This window comes from Lampetra fluviatilis, chromosome 8, assembly GCF_964198595.1.
Source record: "Lampetra fluviatilis chromosome 8, kcLamFluv1.1, whole genome shotgun sequence".
Taxonomy (NCBI): domain Eukaryota; kingdom Metazoa; phylum Chordata; class Hyperoartia; order Petromyzontiformes; family Petromyzontidae; genus Lampetra; species Lampetra fluviatilis.
This window is the reverse complement of record NC_136282.1, coordinates 12298350-12322318: the sequence shown is the minus strand read 5'-3', so window position 1 is coordinate 12322318 and position 23969 is coordinate 12298350. Positions and strand designations below refer to the sequence as shown.

Here is a 23969-nt window from a genome sequence, read left to right as displayed (position 1 = left end):
GATTGATTATTTTATGTTGTACGTAATAGGTTCACATCAACCTCTGCAGCCACTAGAGATGCCACCATACACCACACTATTGAATAAAGAATCGATTAAAATAAACCAAAAAGTCACGACAAAATTTGAAAAAGGTCACGACAAAATTTTAAAAAAGTCATGACAAAATTTTCCATGTAATTGAATATCACAACAATTAATCACATCTCTGGGGAAGGGATCAATTATTCCAAACTACTGCTTTCATAAATACATTTATTCTGTCTGGATTGGGATGGTGGATCACATTGTCAGAGCTATGCCTACCAAACCAGATCATGATGCCACTCATACAACTGCAGGCACAAGTAAAATTATATCAACGCATTTTAAAACGTATTTCTGCGTAAATGGGCTCGTCATTGATGGCAGACTGGGTGGGGGGTGGATAGGGCAGTTTGGGTCTCAAGAGGGAGCTTCAGAAAGGTTGAGGAGGCTGGAGAGAGGGTTTTATCTGAAAATTTGCCTCGGGCTGCAATAAACCTTTCAGCGGGCATAGGGCTGGTGAATTAAAAACGTCCACCTTCTAGACAATGCTTGCTAACCTATGAAATCCTCACTGAGTCTCACGACCCTCATTCAGTAGGGTCCAGCCAAGTTTTTACAGTAGGGGACGATGATTGATATGTATGTTGGAATTGAGCAATTTGCAGATATATTTTTCAAATGTGTAAAATTTGTATCACGATGCCGGCACATAATAGCCGACTTTTTCGAATGACGTCTTAGGGGATCTTTGCCGTCCACTGGAAAGCAGACGGCGTGTATTGCTGAGGTTAATATGCCTGCAGGGTGGCCGCTGGATTTCAAAGCAAGAACCTTCGCAACAAATGGTGAACGGGCTATTGCTAGGCAGTGTCACCAAGCAAATCCACGGTTTAGGCTAAACTCAGAATCAGGTAAAAAGGGAGGGTATAAAAATAGGGGTGGGGGAGGGATTCGCTGTGGTAATCGTATTGCGCTATGGACAAGGTGACCCCGAGTTCGATTCCTGGTAATGGCTGATGTCGCAGCGAGTGATATCCAAATCGCTCCTGGGGACCCAACCGCCACCACCTTCAGTAACCGAGCGTGGTAAAAAGAAAGCATCGCTAACATGGCGCGTGGTGGGGGGGGGCCTTCATCCAGCATGGAACTGACAAAACTTTGTAAATTACTAATTTGTTAGTCAAATAGACACATCTTAATATATAACCAAGCGAGAGCACATGGAGACTGAAGCCTATTTCCAGGGTTAGAAAGAAGGTACACAAAAATAGTGCAACAATTTAACCTTATGGCGGGACCCCAGGGTCTCATAAGCCCCCAGCTCTCACATAAACTGCGTTGCAACGTCATTTTGTGTCTGTTGAAGGCGAACGATAGAGCAATCTATATTCCTCTCGACGAGCTCTACACGATGCGCTAATGAAAGTTTCCAAGTTTTGTTTCTTATGCGCATTTGTCCTCGCTGCGCTTGGACGACATGACAACAGAATGATCTGCGCCAGGTGGGATGCGGCGTCAATGTGCGCGGTGGGACGGAGTCACCAAAAATAAATACGTGATTTACGATTTTGACTTCCGTTTATTCGGGACCCCGGGGTCCCACCATAAGGTTCAATTGAAAATAGAAATCCCAAATGCAATTACAGGAAATGCAGTATCAAAGAATACATTTTAAAAGGGTAAATGTAGCATAAATCAATAAAACAAAATAAAGGTAAGTGATATTGATCAAAGTATTTACATTCAAAATATAATTTATTAATAATTACTTAAGTCTCTTATACAGTCCTCCTGCTCTGGCATTGTTGGCCATATTCCATGAACGTTTGTTACTGACATCTTCGAGAGAATAATGCTCAAAGCTCAGCACAGCTGGATTTAAGCCTCAATTTACGTAATTGCCAGCTCATGGCCACTTCACATCCTGGTGGATATATTCGTTTTTTAAATCTGTATGTGATCTTCCAATCCTTGGTTCAAAAGAGCTGGATTAAAAATTGTGCACCATCATGACCATGAAACAATATATTTTCCAAATGTGTGTTAGTTATAGTAGTAAATGCAGTCAGCAAAGCTCTGGTTTACATTAGACACTGTTAGCAGACATAAATAGCATCTAGGTGTTTTTGTTCGTGGGAAAATCCGCGGCAGCAATACTACCTTCATGTAATAAAAACATGACATCGGCACTCCAGAGCCTATACCTAGGGAAAAAAAACTAAATGGGGAAGTCCCAATCTCAACAATGAGGCCGAGCTGAAAATGACACAACAAGGCAGGCAATGCAGCTTCATTCTTAAATCAATGTTCGTAGTTTCCCCACTGACAAGCCCATCTCATGTTCCATCTTTAGGTTTGTCCTGTTCACTAATTCCTCTTCTAAACAATTAATATTTTAATACGCATCTGAATATTCCTATATTATGTGTTAATAAGTAGTCGATAATATTTTACACCTTTCCTTTTGAGAAAACTATTCTATTCCTACATGGTTCAGACTTTAATGAGAATACGGACTTGTTGCTTGGCAAATATGAATGCCAGTGATTGAGCGATAAAGTTTTCCTCACTTAAAATGTACCCAAAATATATGCCAACGTTTAAATGTGATTAACAGTTCACGTTCTCATTAAGCTTTTAAACAATTTTGGTATTGACCTTTTAAACTGACCACCGCAGTGGTTAGGCACTGCACCGTGAACCTACGGACCCGAGTTCAATTACCGGTCATGGTTAACATCATAAGCAAGTAACATCAGATCTAAAATGGTTTCAGGCACCCCCCCCCCCTTCACCAACCGGCACTGACCAGCATGGCTATGGTAAAACCACTATTACTGACATGACATGGCGAGGCCCTCATCATGCAGTGTGTAGACAAAACTCTGTAAGTTTATTTTTTTCTAAGTTTGTAACGCCCAGGTATTCCTTTAAAAAAGACATGGTTAGTCTCAATGGACAATGACCTCGGTTAAAAAACTGCACTGAACATGTTTTTACAGCCCGAAGCCAGTCATTGAAATGCTTTGTTCCTACGGCAGGTGAGTTTACCTGGTTAGGAAAACCAATGTTACCACCTCTGAGACACACTTAAGCGGTGTGCTTTCGCTAAGTTGTCTCCACCTGAAGAAGGATGCTTGTGTTGCGCCCGAAACGTCGTGATTTAATTCATTTAAATTTTTTACCTACGTGACTTTACCGAAAAAACCAAAGAGTATGAATCCTTGCAGTCACGAAAACTTCAAATCTAGAATTAAGTAGTAGTTCATACGTTGACCCAAGAAGGAATGAAGGACAGAGTTGATCCCCATAACTAGCATTTGAACTCGTAACCTTCCGATTGTCAGCCGCACACTAACTACTGTGCGCCACCCCGCTGGAAAAGTGCACCACATCGCAATTACATTCGACAAAGTAAAGCACTGTAATATTCAATAAAATAACAAGCTTGTTTTTGTTAAAAAATCATTGCCTGAGGAGCAAGTTACTAAGTCTTCATTGCCCATCTGTGACAGACTACGACTGACCACAATAACAGGATGTCTACTCAGTACAAGAACTGACGAACATGTGTATTTGAGTTTAATTCAGATGTATGGGTGTGCAAATGAAATAATAGTATTGGCCTCAATCACATGTGTATAATCATGACTATTAAAGTTAAATGCTGTGTTGTGTTTTATGGTGTTATATTGCTCTTCAAATATATTTGAAAAAAATAAAGGAGCTTAAAGTGTATCAGTGGTTGGCAGAATGGATTCAATATCAAAAGTTGAAATGTGCGGGGCTGCACTTGGCACAACCAAATATGTAAAATGTTTAACTTTAGCGTGCTGGCAAGCGATTTATTGCACATCCTTTAAACTGAAAACCAGAAAGAATGCATTCATGCCATTCGCGAGCTCGCAGTCACTAATATCAAACACAGCAGAATCAAGCTAGATTATTATTACGCTTATGTTTGCTTTACCCAGGAAAGCCTCACCGAGTCTCAAGATGAGACTCCTCTACAGGAGGTTCCTGCTAGTAGCAATGTTGCTGCTGTTTAATCCCAATTGAGTGATTTTGCAGCATTGGGATGTTTGGCCAATACCAGTTACATTGTATGTGGCCCATGCAGAAATGGGAGAAAAAAAATTCCACACAAAGTTGCCCGAGTCGAGAGTCGAACCCAGGGTTCTCTTGTTGCGAGGCACGAGTATAACCACTGTGCAACCCTTCCGCCTGTCAATCAAATGAGTATTTGCTAAAAATGGTTTGAATGAAATGCTATACATTCTAATGCAATGATTTGCCACAAGGCCAAGATAAATCCACACCTATTCATCAGTCATCATCATTCATACTCTGACCAGGTAAAAACCCAGCATCTTAAAATATGTATTTAACAAGTGGGACTCACGTAAGCATTTTTACTTCTATAAATCCACGAGTTCATACAACACACACAGTGCTTAGAAGTACCCTACAAAAAGAATGCGAAACATTTGGCAGTGCGATGGTTGTAGAGACGTACTAGCGAATTACGTTTCAGAGGAAAAAAAAACTGCCAGAAGTTCATCTTCCCCTATGACTAATTGTGCTATTTCTACTGACGGCTATGTGCACAGCTATTTTTGGACAATAACAGCATTCTTGTGCTATGGAAGCAACTCATTAATTGGGTCAATGTAACCCAATTAATTCCTATGCATCACTATGCTTCTTTGCCAACATTTTAGCTGTTCAATTGTCTGTCAATGTCCATGTTTCTAATCCATGTTAAAGTAATCAATACACAGCACAATGACAGAAACATTTTTTGTGAGCCACATCGGTGTGCTGCTTTACACCAACAGACAGGAGAGCAACACGTAGATTTGACAACCTAAACAATATAAAGGACTTATATTGACTGTTAAGAAAAGAAAGTGGACTTGGGCAGGACATATCCCAAGAAGGAATGATGGACACTGGTGGAGATTAACGACACAGCAGCAGGCAAAGGAGGGAATTTGCCCAAGGTCAACCACTGTAGAGATGGAGCATTGGCATCAGCTCTTGAGCAGGTGCTAGATAGATTTCACATCGCGAGACTAACATAGGGCGAGGGATTGAGGAAGCCTTTATCCAGCAGTGGGCAGATCATGGTTGAGGATGAACTCTCAAAAAATGCATTTCATAATGCTGGGATACGACTGTAATATTACATCTGTGTACACGCTACACCTGAAAACCCACACATGCAATTATTGTTTCACAGTGAAGACTAAAATATACCCTTTTGCATAGAGCAAACAAACATTTGTAATCTATTAAATGTGTATTTATATATATTCTTTTATGCTCTCCTGCCATGTTTTTTAAATAAAAGTAGGCTAACTGGGCTGGGCACGACAGGTATTACTACTCATTTGCAAAAAATAAAAAAAGTATAATGTTCCCTTCACATTGCCCAGAGCCACACATCATTACAGGGCGTACTCATTCGTAGCAAACGTGTGGGCTTCTCCGAATTGGAGCACGATGCGGTACTCAGAAAAAAAAGTGTTTTTAACCCAGTTTACATCGAACAGCAATGTAGCTCTTGTGCCACAACAGATGTTGAGCTGCACAGCCACGTAAATGCATTTACAGTATCACCAGCAATTTATTTTACCAAAAGATACCACGAGCCTCAGTCGACAAACATTTAAGATTGGATTGAAAAACAATAAAACGTTGATAACGTCAACAATCTACAAATATTGTATGAACTATTTTCTGCACTTATGACCAGTGAAACAATACGACAGTCGAAAGCAAAAACACTCCTAAAGAAATTCTAGCCTTAACTTAAGGCAACTTGATAAAAAAACATCTAAACTTAACTTTTATTTATATGCTGTAAGTCGTACCGGGTTTGGCAGGCCTGTTATAGCACAGGCTGATATTTTCTAGCCATCACTAACAGCGCTGACACAATGCACTTAATCAAAAAAGACTTCAGCTTGTTTGAGGCAGAACACCCACGGGAAAAACCAGTCAAGTTCACAACTGATTATAGCGTCAGAGACGAACCACTTTTGCAAGGGGAGCCATCCCGCACTCAAATGGAATTCAAATTCAGTTTAATGATTAATGGAAAGAGTTGTTTTGCATGTCTCGAGACTGATTTGTTATTAATAAATGCACCTTTATGTTAAAGCCAGTACTCACTAAACATGAGGACATTAAAACACTCAAAATTTGCTGCAGTACTTGTATACAAAGATTTATCATGATTTTATAGTCCAGAGGCATTTTTTACTTTCCAACAGTGACCCCTACTGTTGGCTTAACTGCATAAATCAATGTCAGAAAAATGACAGGCCTGCACAGCTCAAAGTTCATGTGAAGACGATCGGACACAAAAACTTCAATCAAAACTTTTTTCTCTGTGTTGGGGAAATTCAAGTTAAGATTATGACATTTTGGATCTTGTCCTGATGGTGTTTGATGTAGTTTCAAAGGAAAAGTCATATCTAATTTTGGTTGTGAAAATTGTTCTTCAAATTACTGGGGAGTTGAAACAATATTGTTCCACCTGTTATATGTATTATTGTTTAATAATTGACCAGTTAAACACTTGCACACGTGACAATGGAATTTGTTGGGCTGCGTGGGGTGGTGGAGGGACTTACCAACACAACTTTGGCCAAATCATTAAGTGGCCCAATCGAAACATAATTAATGAATCAAGGTAGTACTGAAATGCCACATTGATATACAGAAAGAAAAACACAGCTTAGAGAACGTACACAGGTGAGAGAAATATAGTAATTTCCGGGTATTCCTTGTGAAAGAGGTGATGTTTCATGTGTCTCAATTGGTTCATTTAATACCCTTGTTAAATAAAAGATGGATACAAATGGTAAAAAAAATTAAGTGGGCTTGGGCATGTTGCTAGAAGGAATGATGGGCAATCATCAAAATAAGGATGGAGTGGCAGCCAAGGAATTAAACGCTGCAGAGACAGAGTGATGAATTCAGTTTGTGTGCAGGTGCTATGTGGATACATTGCAGATATGTGAAAGATGGCAACAGCTTTCGAAGGCCATCCAGCAGTGAAATGATCATGGCAGATGATGGTTTGGTCCCACAAAGATTGCTTTTAGGGGGTTGCGATTCCATAAAAAAAATCTATGATGTTTCATCTAATTTGATTTGCTTAGTTTATACTCTTTCTTTTCTGGTTTATCTTTTGGGTATATTTTTGATTGCTGTATTAGCCTTAAATGTTAGAATACCACTTGAAACAAATATGCATGAATCTTAAATTACGTATTATCCCATGTGTAATTTGACTTAAAAACATTATTGCAAATGAAACATTTGTATTCAATAAATACATGCATTGTTACATGTTAATATTTAATCACTCAGCAATGTTAAGGTCCAATCGTAATAGCTATTTAGTGTTCACAAGCGTATTTATGTTCTCATTTTATCCCCATTGGGCAATAAATGCTGAGTTTCGATTGGGACCTGGTAATATCATAGATACCCGGTAGTAATATTTAAAATTTTCCACATCATCAACTTTAAGTAAATGGTCAGCTGGTCGGTGCACTTTGCAATTAATCCAGTGACCTGAGTTTGATCATCAGCATTGGCTAACATAAAAAATAAATTATGAAGCAAAAACATCATTCACAAGTAATATCAAAATCAGTCTTAGGATTGCCCCTGTTTCCAAACCCACTACCCAGTGTTCTGCAGTATGGTCACAAATCTGTCACGACATGCACAACACGGAGAAACACCCATTGAGCAGTGCAATGACAAGGGCTGTACATGCTCAATATGCTTTATTCACTTCAATAACCACTGCTGTGTGACCAAGTCTGAAACTGTGAATAAGGTGCCGTCCATAAATGACGTCACGCACCTGGGGGGGGTCAGACATTTGTGACGATGTGTGACGAAGGGGGGGGTTTGAGAAATGTGACGTCACGTCAAAATGCGCAACTTTAAATAAATATAGACACGTTCTACTTAATTAAATAGACTTTTTAATAAATGTTTTCTCCTACAACATCAGAGGGCAGCGCCACATTAAATACGCACTACAATGACAATAGTTTAAAGCGATTTGAAGCATGTTTTATTTTGGGGGGGGGGGGCAGAGCTGTGTGACGTCATATTTGAGGGGGGGTCTGACTTTTTGTGAAGTCGTGTGATGAGGAGGGGGGGGGTCAAAAATCGCGTGACGTCATTTATGGACGGGCCACTAAGCATAAATACCACCGAACTACATAACTGATCCTATAAAAATATATATTATTTGCATCAAATTTTATATTTGTTTGCACTCTATACAGCAGGGCTTTGCAACCGGCGGCTTCGGGGCCACGTGTGGCTCAAGGACTTCATTGCGCCTCTTGAAATAATTTTTTAAATAGAATTTGAAAAAAACGGCTCTTCTTGTCATTTTGGTTGCCGGCCCCTGCTACAGAGTATGACATTGTTTAGCTTGTAGATAAGAATCTCTGTCTCAGGTAACGATGGAATCATGTTAATATCTTTTGACACGAACGCCCACAGAATTTGTTCCATCAACACCGCCAGCGAATCCACAGCCTACAGCTACCCTCATCCCGAGACAATGGTGTTTTGCACCCCTGCAAATAACCCTTTAATTTTATAATGACGTACTGGCATTTTACCATCACACGTCACAAAGTACACTTCTTGAATTATAAAGATCACCAAGATTGTTTTCATTTTTAGAAATGAACACCCTAATGGAAAGCAAGATAATCATCTGCTTTCTTTCTACACCTTCACAAGTAATTCAATACGATCCGCCCACCATCGTGTGGTGAAACTTCCTTAACTGTGGGGAAAAAAACCCCCCAATTTAATTTTTACATGAAATTAAATCTGCATTGAAACGCCTCCAAAATCACAGCTCAAGTAAAGTAATAAAATAACTACTGTATTGCAACGCACTTAAACACTAATTCAGCATTTAAGACACTGGGAAAACCCCACCTCCCACCCCCATATGCAAATAAAATGTGACGTCATCATCATCGCGTGTGACCCCAGTTGTAGGTGCAGAAAAAATTCGCCCACACAATGCCGACTGAGCAAACACGTGGGGTGACATCAGCCTCTGTGGGCTGCGGTAAACAGCGAGAGACGACGCTGGCAAGTCAGTCGCTGTGCACACACAGTCGCGTTACTCCAGGTAACAGAAGATGGTGAGTTTACACTGAATGCTACCAGTAAGACATTAAGGTGTGTTGGTCAACACACGGCAATGTTATGACTTTCAATGGAAATTTGAATGGAACAAACCCTCGATATAGACTGTAATTCACAGTCCTTTTCTCAATTCACTGCTGGTTGAAAGTCACCTTTCATCCAACCATAACATCACCAGGCTCCTGAGTACGGGTTGGTGAAGATGAGGGGGGGCAGTATCAGTTGAGATATCACTTGCCACCGATGTCCGCTATAGTCGGGAATCAACCACTATGCCACCACTCCACCCACACACTCCCCATTTTACGAATACGTAGTAGTGTACAGCTTAAGCAAACGGAATGATGAGCGCCAAAATATTAAATAAAGGTCAAGTGACGTGGCAATCTTGTACTAGAAAAGAAAGTTTAACATTACCCACTTGATGCAATGGGTGGTGATTTTTCCCTTGCATTTGAAAGTAATGTTTTAGACATTTAGTTGGGCAGTTGAATAGTCCTTTATTAAATTCAGCAGAAACTCAATACGCCATTGCACAATAATCCAAACAAGCAATGCAACCACACCAGTTTTAAAGCAAAATACTGGTTGGACATGTTTCTGTACTCGCCATCATCCCTCCATGACTGACCCCACACCCCATCCATCTTAACTCAATCGTAAACCACTATAATAGCTGGAATGTACTCTCAGCACGACTGCGTAAAAAACAGGGTCCGCATTTCTAAGGTTGTTTTTTAAAGGGAAGACATTTAAAAGTCACAAGGCACAAAGTGAAAAAACCTTTGGAAACCATGTGCGGGCAGGGCAGTGAAATTCAGGCTTCGATGTGGCTATGTCGCTATTCACATAATCAACTCCTATTCACCTGCATTGACAATGCAGCAACGCTGAAAGCAATTAGCAGCAGAGGAACACAAGGCAACAGCGCTTATTGTTGAAGCGCCAAGTCATACCGTTTGTTGTACACACATTTGTTATTGTATTACTCATACAGGGGAAAAACAGAAGGAATGGCTGATGGCAAGTGCTTGTGACAAGAGGGTGAATCAACTGCATTATAAAAATGCACAATTCCCCTTGGGCAAATACTCAAGCATTCAGCACACACCAGTGTTTGACACTAGTTGCATTACATTGACTGGGCAAGGTGTGTGACAGTGGTTCTCCACGCCAGCATTTTCAAACCACACACATGCCAGCTCTCCATGTCTGACAATTTAATGTACTGCTTACATACTCAGCAGCACATTCCCCGCTTGTTGCAGAGTTACATGGTTTAAATCCGGCAGGCCGCCCTGGTTATAACTGTGCCGTAAAAGTACCTGTTTCAAAGGCGTTATACATGCCCTGTCATTGAAATGAGTAGGCCATTTACTCAATTTGGAAATACAGCAATCATCGCCCCCGTACTGGCAAACTAATTCCCACTTACTGGCCAGGTACTGAATCACCTTGTGCCGCACACATATCTACCACTGGGCGTTCCCTTTCAATTGTTTGAAATGAGATGCGATTGAAGTCGGTTATCACGTGTAAAGCGCTCTCAGACGCCCCGACGAAAACAGTACTCTATCAAACACATTCCTGCGGAGGGAGCTGGTAGGAACGTTGGGTTGCTCGGTCAATGGCCAGGGTCAACGGCGGCGTGGTGTATTCCGCAAATATGGCCGACTGTGAGGGCGGGCACAAGCCGGCGTGAGTAGGTTAAACGTTGAGTTTTATAAGGGCCCCACGGGGTGACCAGCCCTCCCCACCCAGCCCCACCCCCTCCCATTTTTGGATGCACGACGGACGGACACAATAATCCCCTGTGGGCTGGTGTAACCTTGAAGGTTCCTACCAGTAAAACCAATTATTAACTACATACAGGTGCCTCTCTGAGAGAACACCATTATCCAGCCACTAGATGGCACTCACTTATGTGTGGGTGGATCCACGACACCGCCTCCGTGCTAACACGTGGCGAAATACATGTGGCAATTGACTCATGCATTTTTTTTGTTACCACCAAAACACATGACTGGTGTTGAAATCAACCATTTTAAATCTGTGCTCATCAAATACTTTACAAAAGGACTTCTTCACTCAAACACAGTTCATTCTTAGTTTCTAGGAACAGAGATACGCAGACAATACGTCTCGTTCATAAAATAACTATTTCACTCAAACTTCGGCCCCACTGTCTCCTGGAAGCGCATAATTTCAGCAAGAAAACGCTGAACCGGTTTCGACATGTATTCTCATCAGCAGTTAGGCTTGCTTGAATCAATGCTGGAGAACTGCCAGATGTTACAGGAAATGTCCTCGCTCTTTCAGTTAAGTCGTGGACTACAAGCCTGATGTACTAACCATCACACCACAGCACCATCTAGATATTCGACGAGTCCTTTACATAATCTAATCGATAGTACCGTATGTATGTGGTCGATAGTAGATACACCTTGGCTTATATCTGCTTGTTCATGCGATTTGTTCACCTCTCAATATGCCATTACTCTGTACCAAATAATCGTCAAATTGAGGTATGTCCATCATTTTGTCTAAATGCCACTGAATTGTCGGCCTTAAATGAAACAATTGATTGCCAACAACCACTTATTTTGTTACCACACATTTCACAACTATAGTCACGACTGTAGGCATAAACTAAACTAATCATTAGCTGAACATCCAGCAAATACACCTCACTCAGTAATAGAGGATAATAAAAGTAATATATTCTGGATAGCCTCAAGTCTCATGACTTTCGGTGGGGGTCCTGCATTGGTAAATTTGGCCAGTTACTTTTTAATATCATTATGATTCCTGCAGTTGGAAACCGGTGTACCTGGAGAAAACTCACCACGTACAAGAGGTAACAAAAACTTGTAAAAGGTTTTTATTCATCCACTTTCTCCAATTTATTTCATGGCCACCACACAGCCCAGCGCATTCTCTCAATAATTCACCAACCCTTGCGCCTCCAAAGAAACACTGTGGAGTGATAATTAATAATCTACGACCATCAATCCAGTAATGATGGCCTTCCCACTCCGCCGCGGTCACGGGAAGACGTTTGAACCCACCGAAATTCACAAACGCTCCTCAGTGTGAAGTGATAAATGTAGCGTCCACAACTCGCCACTGATGTTAGCATTGAATCGAACCCAGGTATACAATAAAGCAGTGCGTTGACCACCGTGCAGCCGCTCCAAATCTATTCGATAATAGAGTCCACTTAATTAAGCATGTAACTGTCCCAATAAATTTCGATTTAAAGCTTTCGTGACTGCAGAGATTCATCTTCTTGGTTCTTTCGGTAAAGTCACGTAGAAGGGAAATAATACAATAATAAAAATAAAACATAATAAAATTATTCTCAGGACGTTTCGGCCACAACGCAAGCAGCCGTCCTCAGGTGAAGAACAGGTCTGTCGTAAATGACAGCGTCTGAATCAGCAGACCTGTTCTTCACCTGAGGACGGCTGCTTGCGTTGTGGCCGAAACGTCGTGAGAATTATTTTATTATGTTTTATTTTTATAATTTTATTATTTCCCTTCTACGTGACTTTACCGAAAGAACCAAGAAGATTTGTCCCAATAGTTATCAGAAGCTTTACTTTTATCTTTCAAGTTAACATGAACTACTGGGGTAACATATGGATAACATGCAGACGGTATCCCAATGCCACCAAATTAAGTGTATGTTATCACCATGGCCAGAAATCAGTTCCACAAGCAGATGTACAATACGATAGATTCATAACAATGACACAAGCTTAAAGAAGCAACAATTGTGTAACCATTTTAATGCAAATGAGTGCACGAAGACGCGTAAATTTAAATGGCTTAATGCAGTTCGGGCGAGGCTGGTACGCTTAGAGATATCCACAATTGATTCAAAACAAAACTCGCATGCGCCCATAACCATAACGTTTGACTTACTCTGTTACACACAGCGTACAGTTTAAGTACAATCTAAAGTTCGTAGTTGTAAAGACTTTTTATTAATGTATAAATCTCTTCGCCTCATGCAAGCGGATGTTTAGGCCTCACCCAACCACACCGCCGAACTCCTACAAACGGCGAACGAAACGCCTCACACAAAAACAAAAAAAGGACACGGCTTACCCATTGCTGCACGTTACTCGGAGTGCGGGAAAGGATTAGAGCGTACACAAAAACAAACAAACAAAACAAATTGACTTTAATAAATAAGCAAGCTGGCAAGCCCCGGCCGACTTGCGCTGCTGGACTTGCAAGGCCCACGGTTATTTACGTGTCAAGCCGCGCGGCTGCTGCGGCGGGGAGCGAACGTCACGCGAGGTGCGCACGAGACGCCGGCGGCCATGTTGGTAAGGGAGACTCCCTAATGCGTTGCTATAGGGGGGCAAGCGGCGGCCATGTTGGTAAAGGAGACTCCCGAATGCGTTGCTATAGGGGGGCAAGCGGCGGCCATGTTGGTGACGGAGACTCCCTACTGCGTTGCTATAGGGGGGCAAGCGGCGGCCATGTTGGTGACGGAGACTCCCTAATGCGTTGCTATAGGGGGGCAAGCGGCGGCCATGTTGGTAAAGGAGACTCCCTAATGCGTTGCTATAGGGGGGCAAGCGGCGGCCATGTTGGTGAAGGAGACTCCCTAATGCGTTGCTATAGGGGGGCAAGCGTTGGTTCAGTAAGGTCAGGACCCCCCCTTTTTCCCCGAAAGACGTTAACAGACTGCGTGGGGAAACGTTCGCGAGCAACTGTGAAGGCCGGGACTGTGCCACAACGAGGGGGGTTGGGGGAGGTAGGGACAGTAATCACGCCCGGCCGCCTTTGTCTCCCCACGCCGGAGATATTTACTGCACATCGCACACGGGGAGGGGTAACGCGTTTGAGGTTAAGTAGAGCCTATCAAGGCCGGCACGGTACACGAGCGTGTGGGTGGTCATCACCACGGCCACCACGTCCGCCTTTGTCTCCCCAGTGACTGTGTTTACACACCGCACTCGATACTCATTTGTGACCGGGACGATCTAGCCGTAAGATCGAAATATTGAAATATCGTAAGTCGGAGCATCGTAACTCGGGGACTGTCTGTAATGTGTCTCAGAGGAGGTATGAACATTGGAGCTGTGCTCTTAGGTTTTTTCGGTAAAGTCACGTAGGTAAAAAATAATAAATAATAAAATTTAAATGTGTACAGGGCTGTGCATATTGCAGTGTGATATTCGTTCTAAAATATCATGCGCTTTCGGCAGCAGACGCATCTGGTTACCTGCCCAATCGGGGAGGGATTGCCTGGGATTCTCACACATCTTGCAGATGTTAGACGGAAGTGCATGTGACATTGCCTGGCCTGGCTTTATCATTGCATTGTTGTGCTTAGTGGAGGAGAGAGAGCGCGCCCCAAGAGGCTCAATAAGCAGAGCAGCAAATCTCCCGCCATCCAGTGGTTTTCCCTCCAAAATTCAGCACCCGGGGCCCTCTGAGCAGCGCATGCTGCACGCCAGCTACTTGATTCGCAGTCTTGTTGGTTCTATTTGTTTGTAAGTGTGCACGACTAGGATAGTCGTGCATTGATTGACACTTTCTCTCGGGTCTTGCGTCGTCGGTGCTACGAACGGGGTGGTGGTGGTAATTGTGTCTCGTTATTTGGAAGTGTCTGCGCTGTGTTGTAAATACTGTACGGTTGGTTACTTTAGCGTACGCATTGCCATTGTCGTAGTTGGAGATTGATTGTGTGTGTGTATTGTGCAGTGATTTCCTACCACTAGTTAGGATTGGGGTGGTGCTCGTCTTCAGTTTACAGGCCTGCGCCTGTGGTGGCAATTCCACCTTCCTATGGCAGGGCACGAGTCTATCCGCACCGTTGACGACAAAGTGGAAATGTTTTACCGGCCACTGATGGATAATGGGCTGAGTCAACCTCCAACCAGGATTTGAACTTGCAACCTTCGAATTGTGTATATTATTGCATAGTCTGGAGGGTTGTATGTGCTGCAATGCGTATACTATCGTGTTCATATACCAAAGTGTTTTTAATGGTGTGTCTACATTATAGTCTTGTGTATGGGCATGCTGTTGTATGTATTAATGGTGTATATACTCTGTGTGTGTAATGCAGTGTTGTGTACAGGGCTGTGCATATTGCAGTATGTGATATACGTTTTAAAATAGCATGCGCTATAGGCACCAGACGCATCTGGTTACCTGCCAATCGGGGTGGAATTGCCTGGGATTCTCATCTTGCAGATGTGAAACGGAAGTGAATGTGACATTGGTCTGGCCTTGCTTTATCATTGCATAGGCAGATCCATGATAATTATCTCTTTTATATTCATTAATCTTAGTCCAAATGGCTGATCCAACGTAATCGTCTTTAAGATTCATAATGAATTTTGGGTCAGATTGCATAAGTTAAATGTGTCATGTACACTCCCCCCACCCGACATAGACAATTACCGTAATAGAGTTGTTACGTGAATAGGTGTACCAATTTATTACTCTTTCAGCAAACAGGTGTGTGGAAGAGCAGTACCTGTGTGCTGCTGCAGCAGCAATACATTATGAACACGTTTACGTGACAACTCTAATAATTGGCTGTGTCGGGTGGCGGAGGGTGTACGACACAACTCTTAACACGATTTGATCCAAAAATCTATTAAGTCATAAACTTGGTCGCGAAAGCCTACGTGTTGCAGTGAATCCTCATTAAATTACAAGGTGGTCAGTCGATTCTATTGAATGGAACCTGAGCCGGGGTTGAATTAGAAGTCACGTTCACCTGTGCGCTTTAATGTGGATGGTGCATGCAGGCAAAAACGCGACGTGGCATCATTGACTCGAGCATGGATGTCAAGCGTAAGACGGTGGGTGGGGGGCAGCTGCCATCCTCCCAGGGCGCCATGGGGGGCAAGCGCGCCCGCTCAGATTGGGACGATGACTGCCCCACGAACTTCGAGGAGGAGCTCGCCTTCATGGACGACCTGGAGGCGGAGATGGCGCTGGAGGAACGCGAGGAAGAGACGGCGTCGGCCGCAGCCGCTGTGCCCGTCGGTGCGCACGTACCGCGCAGCGTTTCGTGATGCTCTCCGGCCTTGTGCACATCGTCTTCATCGTCATCACTGTCTTCATCATTGTTATCGTAATTGTCTCGATAATTGTTGTCATCATTATGGCAATCATCATGTTCATCGTCGTCTTTGTAAATCATAATTGTCATCGTAATGATTATCATTTTCATCTTCAGCATGTCTGTCATTGTTATTGTTGTAATCATCTTTGCCATCATGTTTATCGTTGTAACTCTTCATTACACGCAATTTACAGCACAGCTCTCAATGTATGTTATTCCCTGTTATATAATGGTTTATATTTTTGGAACTTTGGATTTCCACGATATTAAGATAATGTTGATGAAATACTTTGCCAAACATTCCAGTGCAGGATCCTCCTGATAAATAGTCTTTAGACTCTACAGAGGCTTCCCCAGGTAAGTAGTTGACTTACATAATTGGCTATTTTAATGTGGTTTAAACTAACCAAATCTAATTTTAAATACACATTTGAACCTGCCAAATTAATTAAAGAAAATATCTTGAAATAGTAAAATAACAGAACCTATACTTTTGCCCTGTTTTATCCTTAATTTGTCCCTCCACTCTCCTTTCACCGTGGTGGCGAGATGTTAACTGCCTCGTCTGGTATATAGGAGATTGTGGGTTTGACCCCGACCCTGACTCTTCTATATTTGACGTTTTCAAATCATAATACTTAATTTTCCCTGAATGCTGAAGTCCAAATGAGTTACTCTGAGCTGTGAACACGATATGCTAGCTCTTTATAAATTACTGCCCAGACGAGGGACGCATATGGTGTAAAGGACAAAAAATGTTTGTACCTGACAATAAGTGTTGTGTTAGGATAAGACAGTTGTGTCTAATTGTATCTGTTTATGTGCATCGTGTTTGTGTCATTCAGGAAAGCTGCTGTCATCGTCTGTTTTTAACAGCAAGTGGCTGCGTCCATCGTTACCCGAAATTGATCAGAAAAAAGAGTCGCTTGTGTTCCAGCAAATCGAGCTCGATCACTACATCGGTAAGGCTATACAGTAAACATTCTTTCATTCCACATTTAGCTATGATTTTCTTGATAAGTACAGTCGTTTCTTAGCTTCTTCATGCTCTTGAATACATTTTCACAAACGTCCTGTGAATGCAGACGTAACCACGTAAACTCTGGTCATCCTACCCAGTAGCTTTTGACTAACCAAACAAAAAACGGTCACTGGATCGCACGCTTTCGGATGCGCTTCTGTGGCCGCCTGTAACCCTCTTCCTTCCGATATTAGCAAACCACTGGAACAATGCACTTTTTAATATAAATTGAAAACTATATTTTTTAGAACTGCTTCTTGTGCTTCGTTTGTTGTCCTTACCCCACACCTCCGATGAGTACGGTCGGCTACGTATGGTGCAGTTTTTTTGTTGCATACATACACATTTTGTGTTTGGCCATGTTTGTTTGTTGTAGTACAGAGTTAGACTGATGGCCTTAATCTAAGTTGTCTTGTGGTTGTTGTTGTTTGACTTGCATCCCACTGGGATTTTTGCACACAGTGTTGGTGTACGGTGCTTTTTCTGCAATATTTTGCTGTCTTTTCTTGGATTTTCTGTTTGCACATAGTCACTATAAGATGTATTCTTGTTCATGTTTTTGTTTGTTGCGGTTGCACCCGATTCAAGAGCCGAATGGCTCACAGGGCTATACCTAATAAATGAAACTTGAAACTTGAAACATACATACATACATTTGTTTTGGGTTCCATTAGTGAACCTTAAATTAAGAAAAATAATTGACAATACAATGCTTTGTACCTTATTGCACATCCACACTTCTAAACACCGAGTCACATATTACAGAATTTACTCGTCAAAAATCTTTCATGGAAAATCCACTACGAAATTATTGACTTTACGTCATAAAAAAGCTCATGCTTCTTTGTACGACGGTTTTGCTGACGATGGTGAAACTCAATGGGCACAAGACTCATGATCTTCTTCCACAGCTTGCATGCAGTGGCCTAACGTAGCTCTCATTGGCTCTGGTGCGATAAATTAAATGGAGTCGCCCCCCCCCCCCCTGTCCAATTTACCCCCCTTCCCCCATCTTCATAACCAAGAACTTGGGCTCTTGCAGTTGCACGGCCTGCACAGTTGATTAGATACGCCACTGCGTGTGTGCTGTTATGTTCGTATTAATCAGAATGGTGAAAATTAAACAAGTGCAGCAAAATCCATTGCTGAGTTATACTATGTTCCAACATCGACACACCCCACCTTCATCTCAGTTGTATTCCCATTGTGCTATCTTTGTTGTGTGTGCAGGCTTCCATGTGTCGGGGATGCCAGGAGCCACCCAGGGCTCAGTGCCCGTGGTTCGCATGTTTGGCATCACCAACAAGGGCAACAGCTTGTGCTGCCACGTTCACGGCTTTGCGCCCTACTTCTATGTGGCTGCCCAGACCGGTGACTACCTCATTTTCTTTCATGAGTTAATTTTTTTCTCTTTTCTCTGTTGTATTCCCATTGTGCTATTGTCATTATTTCATAAGACGAAGTAACCATGCTGAGCTATTTCAGAGCAGAGAATAAATCCTTGTGTTGGATAATGACCCATGGAAGAAATAACAGAACAGTTTTTGAGATCCCTTCAAGTGACCTATCGATTCTAGAGGCTACATATTTGTTGCATGGTCGTCAATACTGTATATATATTTTTTGCAGCCACTTGTGAACATGTTTGAACCTTCAAGAAGTTATACTTGAGAACCAGATTAAATCATTGGTGGCTGAAAGCTGGATTTAAATCCAGGTTCTAAGTTGCACCAGCTTTATGGTCTGACTTGAGCTTCCCAGCCACGTGAAGAAATTTCGATCATTGACCCTTGGTCACTAACAAAGATGATCGCTGCCCAGCACTCGTGTGCACATGGGAGTAACGTACTTTGAAAACCTTTTTGGAATTACAGACAACATTAAAATCAGCTTTGATCATACGAACCGTAACACTTTTTGTGCTTTGCAGGGTTTAAGTCGGAGCACTTGGTCAGCTTTAAGAGAGAGCTTAACAACGCGGTGATTAAGGACATGCGGTCTAACAAGGACAACTTGAGCCATGCGGTGCTGGCTGTTGACATTTGCGTCAAGGAGAGTACGTCCCATTTCCTATCTTCAATCACAACCTCTGACGCTGCCTTTTCGCATTCACTGCAGACTTTTGGCAATGACAATTCTGACCTTCACGACTCATCTGAGTGTATAGTAACTGTTTTTTTAATGAAGCTAGAGCACTTAATACATGTAGTAAATCATTTTGTGTGTTTAACCTCATTGGGAAAATTTGAATTGTATAAATATTGATGGGCGAGGAACTAATAGTAGACTGAATCTCAAGACTCAATTTCAGGAGGTTGTTTTTCCCAATTTAAGTTTATTTTTATGGTTGGGGGTATACCAGAGCATTGTAACAAACCCCACACAAATAAGGGGATGACACTTAAGATCCATAATTATTTAACGGCAACCAAATATCTGTACTTCCTACGGTCACTTGTTTCACCAGACTTGTTTCTCTGTAAGTGGTTGGCATGTTTGGCTTGATATTGGCAGGTACATGGTGATTATATGCTAAACTTGACGCTCGGTAAGGATAAACATGTAAATTTGTATTAATCAGAATGGTGAAAATTAAACAAGTGCAGCAAAATCCATTGCTGAGTTATACTATGTTCCAACATCGACACACCCCACCTTCACCAACCCAATGACCAGCATGTTAAAGTTTGTTAAAAAAAAAATCCTTACAACCCGCACGATATCGGGAGCCCGTGATAAAGCAGTGCATTGTCAAAATGGATGTCCACGTGCACATACTCATCGATTAATTGATGGATGGTGCTGCTTGCGCCTCTCTGCGTGCCCTCCATTCAGGTATATATGGCTTCCACGGGAATCAGAAGAGCAACTTCCTGAAGGTGACGGTGGCTCTGCCTCGTCTCGTTGCGGCCGCCAAGCGGCTGCTCACGCAGGGCTTTCGTTTCGACTCGTTCCCCGAGCACTGCTACCTGTCCTTTGAGGCCAACATTGACTTCGAGATTAGGTTTGTAGATGCACGTGGTTCAGTTAGCCTTGGCGGCAGCCTAATGTATTCAGCACCGACGTAGATTTGTTTGTTTTTGTCTTTTTAAAATAATGATATTTAAATTAAACGTGTAGTTTTATGGCAGCCGATGATTCATAATTGGTTTTTTTTTGTATTAGGTTCACGTAATGATCTGGGCGAATTTCTGAAGTAAGACCCTCCTGCACCCGATATAGCCAAACAAATTAATAATAATTGGAGCGGTAAATGTGAAAAAAAATTGGCTTTGTCGGGTGGTGGGGAGGGCATAATGACAGATTATCACGTGGCCTCACCCTAAAATCAATTATGAATCAATTATTGAAGCTGTGCTGACCAGCAAATTAGCTTGATATTGATAAATGGCCATTCTCCGCAAATCCGATTAGCATGGCGGGCGAAGTACGGTGCAAAAGAAGTTCAACATACATACATTGGGAACGCCCAATTGCCAGTGCATCAATGCGTATTAGAGAACACCCCCTCTGATAGTTGTTTTCACACAATTATTTCTGAGTTCCCTTCAATTGCCCCTTACCCACGCTTGGGACTCTTCACATTCTCTAGTGTGCTATCAGAGATCCTTTTTTGTGTGGCAGTAAAACAATATTATTTGTGCTCGGAGCTGGAAAAAATATGTAAATAAGTGAAAACCAAAGTCAATGCGATGGATTTTCTGTCGGTCATTGTTCAATATTTATCTCAAAATGTGTTTCAATTGTGCTATCAGCATCATTGTGAGATGAAGGATCCAGAGCAGTGCATCACCCTGTTTTGGAGAATGGTCCATGGAAGTAGATATTACGGGATTGTTTTTGAAATCTATGCAAGTGACCTCTTATCTATCCTATGAGCAACACTTGTTCACCTGCCCTGCCACTTCATAATTCATCGTCATAGATGGAATTTGTCAATATAAAATTTGCAGGGTTTTGTTCATGCTCACAATAATTGTTGAATAAGATTCATAATAACCTTGTGCATTTACAATTTTTGCATGGAAATAATTCACGGATTACGGCCCTAACGTTGAAACTGAGTGGACTGACGTGTGTGTGTGTATGTGTGAAATTTCATTGAGGCAGGTTCATGGTGGACCATAAAGTAGTGGGGTGTAACTGGATCGAGATTCCAGCTGGAAAGTACCGACTGCGTGAGGAGTCAGCCTCTGGGGATCTGCCTGGCAAGGTGCGTCACCTCCACTCTCCGCTCTCCTTTACCCCGTTCACCGTTGCCGCGTTGAGCCGGCTTGCTGCGGCATGTTCAGAATTAAAAAAAAAAACTTCCCTGTGCTATATTTGTACTTCGCAGATGTCCCTTGTTCAGCTGGAGGTGGACGTAGCGGTGACGGATTTTGTGAGCCACCCGACCGAGGGGGAGTGGCAGGCGATCGCGCCGCTGCGTGTGCTCAGCTTCGACATCGAGTGCGCGGGGAGGAAAGGTGCAGTTCATGACAATGAGTGGTTGAATCATTTGGTTGTAGAATGGCATTTTCTACTACAGGCACTCCTCGATTTACAAACGCCCGAGTTACGAATATACCCGCACTTACGAACCGAAATATAAACTAAAATAAAATTACTTTATCGGTACCGATCCTCCCATAAGGCCATGGTGGTCGGGCGTATGGCACAGCTTGGCGCCAGCTATCATAGAGTGCGGTCGTGTCACTACAGCTCTCAGTGGTGAGTACAATGCCTTTAAAAATAACGGCGTATTGCCTCGAATTAAAGTTTACTCTGAGCCGTTTGCATGTTCCGAGATTCAGAGGTGAACGGGATCCAGACGTCTCGGAACAGGGAAGGGTTCATTTGCTTTGCGCACGGGCAGGTCCCATTGCTTAACGATATTTATCCCTTCTGATCCCCTCTTGCTCTTCACCTCATAAAACCACAGTCCATAATTGTGTTTTTGAGCCATAACTATGGGAAAAAGAGTTGAGGTGTTTTTCTTTGACTCCCTCTTGTGTGTTTTTATAGTTGACGCCATCACTTGATGAAGATTAATGCCATATCCAGGGCAATCTTTGTCATAAAAATGTCTAGTTTTTACACTTTGCTTGTTTGTATGTATGTATGCAAAACCTTTGCAGAAAATACACAGCTTTTTCATCAAAATGGGTGTTCAGCACCTGGCAGTCAACACTTTTTTCTTCCACAACTCACTAATGACCTTTTTCTTACATTTAATGTTTACTCATTCCATCTTCCACCTGCCTGGTCCGCCCGCCCACTTGCTCGCATGTGTGCAGGCATCTTCCCGGAGCCGGAGAAGGACCCGGTGATTCAGATCTCTAACATGGTCTTACGTCAGGGGGAGCGCGATCCCTTTGTGCGGAACGTGTTCACGCTCAACACGTGTGCCCCCATCGTGGGGTGCGAGGTGCACAGTTTCACACACGAGGGCGAACTGCTGAAGGTGCGAACGACCGACCTCGCAAAGGCCACATGAATCGGGTCGTGACAGAAAAAATTAGAAACGATATGCGTGTGGCCGTTTTGCAAAACCACTGCTTGATGAGGGCCTCCCTTATGCTCTCAGTAATCAGTGTGGGTTGGTGAAGGTGGTACACGTCGACTGAGAAGTACAGGAGAGCTACTCATTTTGCTGCACAGAACTTTGCTGCCCACAACTATGTTGTGAATTAATGCCAATGAGATGGGAATACAGTTTACATATGTTAAATCTTTATTTTAAGCTTTCGTGACTGCAGGGATTCATATTCTTGGTTCTTTCGGTAAAGTCACGTAGAAGGGAAATAATAAAATAATATTAATATTATTTCCCTTCTACGTGACTTTACCGAAAGAACCAAGAATATTTACATATGTTGTTTTGTAAGATCATGTTAAAATATTTTTTTTATTTCATATCATATTAATACATTTAACAATTGCTGGGCGAGTTACCATTGAAAACGAGCTGTGTCGTTCAATGGGATATTTCCTCGGGTAATAAACTTCTGATTCAGAATTGGTGGTTGAATCGAATCATGACATTGCATCAAATCAATGGATGTGTTGATCGTTATTTATAATACTTAATGATTAATTGTAGATGCACCATAACCAAAAGTGTGCTCATTAGTCATCCATGCTTTCTACAATTGATGCTTAACTTCGTTAATTAATAAATGGAAAGCTTATGATGTTACATTATGAAGAACACCAAATACATTTGACTGAAATAATGATCATGACTTTAGATTAGATAGCAATCCCTCGTGTATACGTGTTTTAATTCAAGATAATTGTATAGAAAATATCAGTAAAAACGCTTACTCTTTTAACTGCAGGTACTCATCCCGTTTTGCAAAAGACCTTAAGAATCTCAGCAGCCTCTCACCAGTTAGAAGAACTAGTTTCATAAACACTAAAATGTTTTTTTTTTGACACCTATCATTAGGCATGGGCCGAGTTCGTCCGCATCGTTGACCCGGACATCATCACCGGCTACAACATCCAGAACTTTGATTTGCCGTACCTGCTCAACAGGGCCAGCACGCTGCGGGTGAGAAGGTCACGACATGGCACCATCACACGTGCATTTTTGTTCGCTGTTACCGTGGAGAAAAACGGTTGATG

The 23969-nt window shown here is 42.3% G+C and overlaps 3 protein-coding genes across 3 annotated transcripts in view; 1 reads left to right on the top strand and 2 right to left on the bottom strand.

The window, feature by feature from the left end:
* ARL1 (ARF like GTPase 1) overlaps positions 1-13501 on the bottom strand; it is a 40128-nt gene extending 26627 nt beyond the window's left edge. Inside the window, exon 1 of the mRNA XM_078859176.1 lies at positions 13351-13501. Within this exon, the coding sequence (XP_078715302.1) occupies positions 13351-13354 (4 nt within the window). The 5' untranslated portion in view covers positions 13355-13501. The remainder of the gene's footprint in view (positions 1-13350) is intronic.
* The window catches only part of BET1L (Bet1 golgi vesicular membrane trafficking protein like), a 355770-nt gene that overhangs the window by 134963 nt on the left and 196838 nt on the right, over positions 1-23969 (bottom strand). The gene's annotated exons all lie outside the window — the stretch shown is intronic.
* POLD1 (DNA polymerase delta 1, catalytic subunit) overlaps positions 13905-23969 on the top strand; it is a 35360-nt gene continuing 25295 nt past the window's right edge. Inside the window, 10 exon segments of the mRNA XM_078859180.1 lie at positions 13905-14267; positions 16020-16260; positions 17185-17301; positions 18591-18731; positions 19291-19416; positions 20196-20364; positions 21471-21573; positions 21697-21826; positions 22637-22803; positions 23791-23895. Coding sequence (XP_078715306.1) covers positions 16053-16260; positions 17185-17301; positions 18591-18731; positions 19291-19416; positions 20196-20364; positions 21471-21573; positions 21697-21826; positions 22637-22803; positions 23791-23895 — 1266 coding nt within the window. The 5' untranslated portion in view covers positions 13905-14267; positions 16020-16052.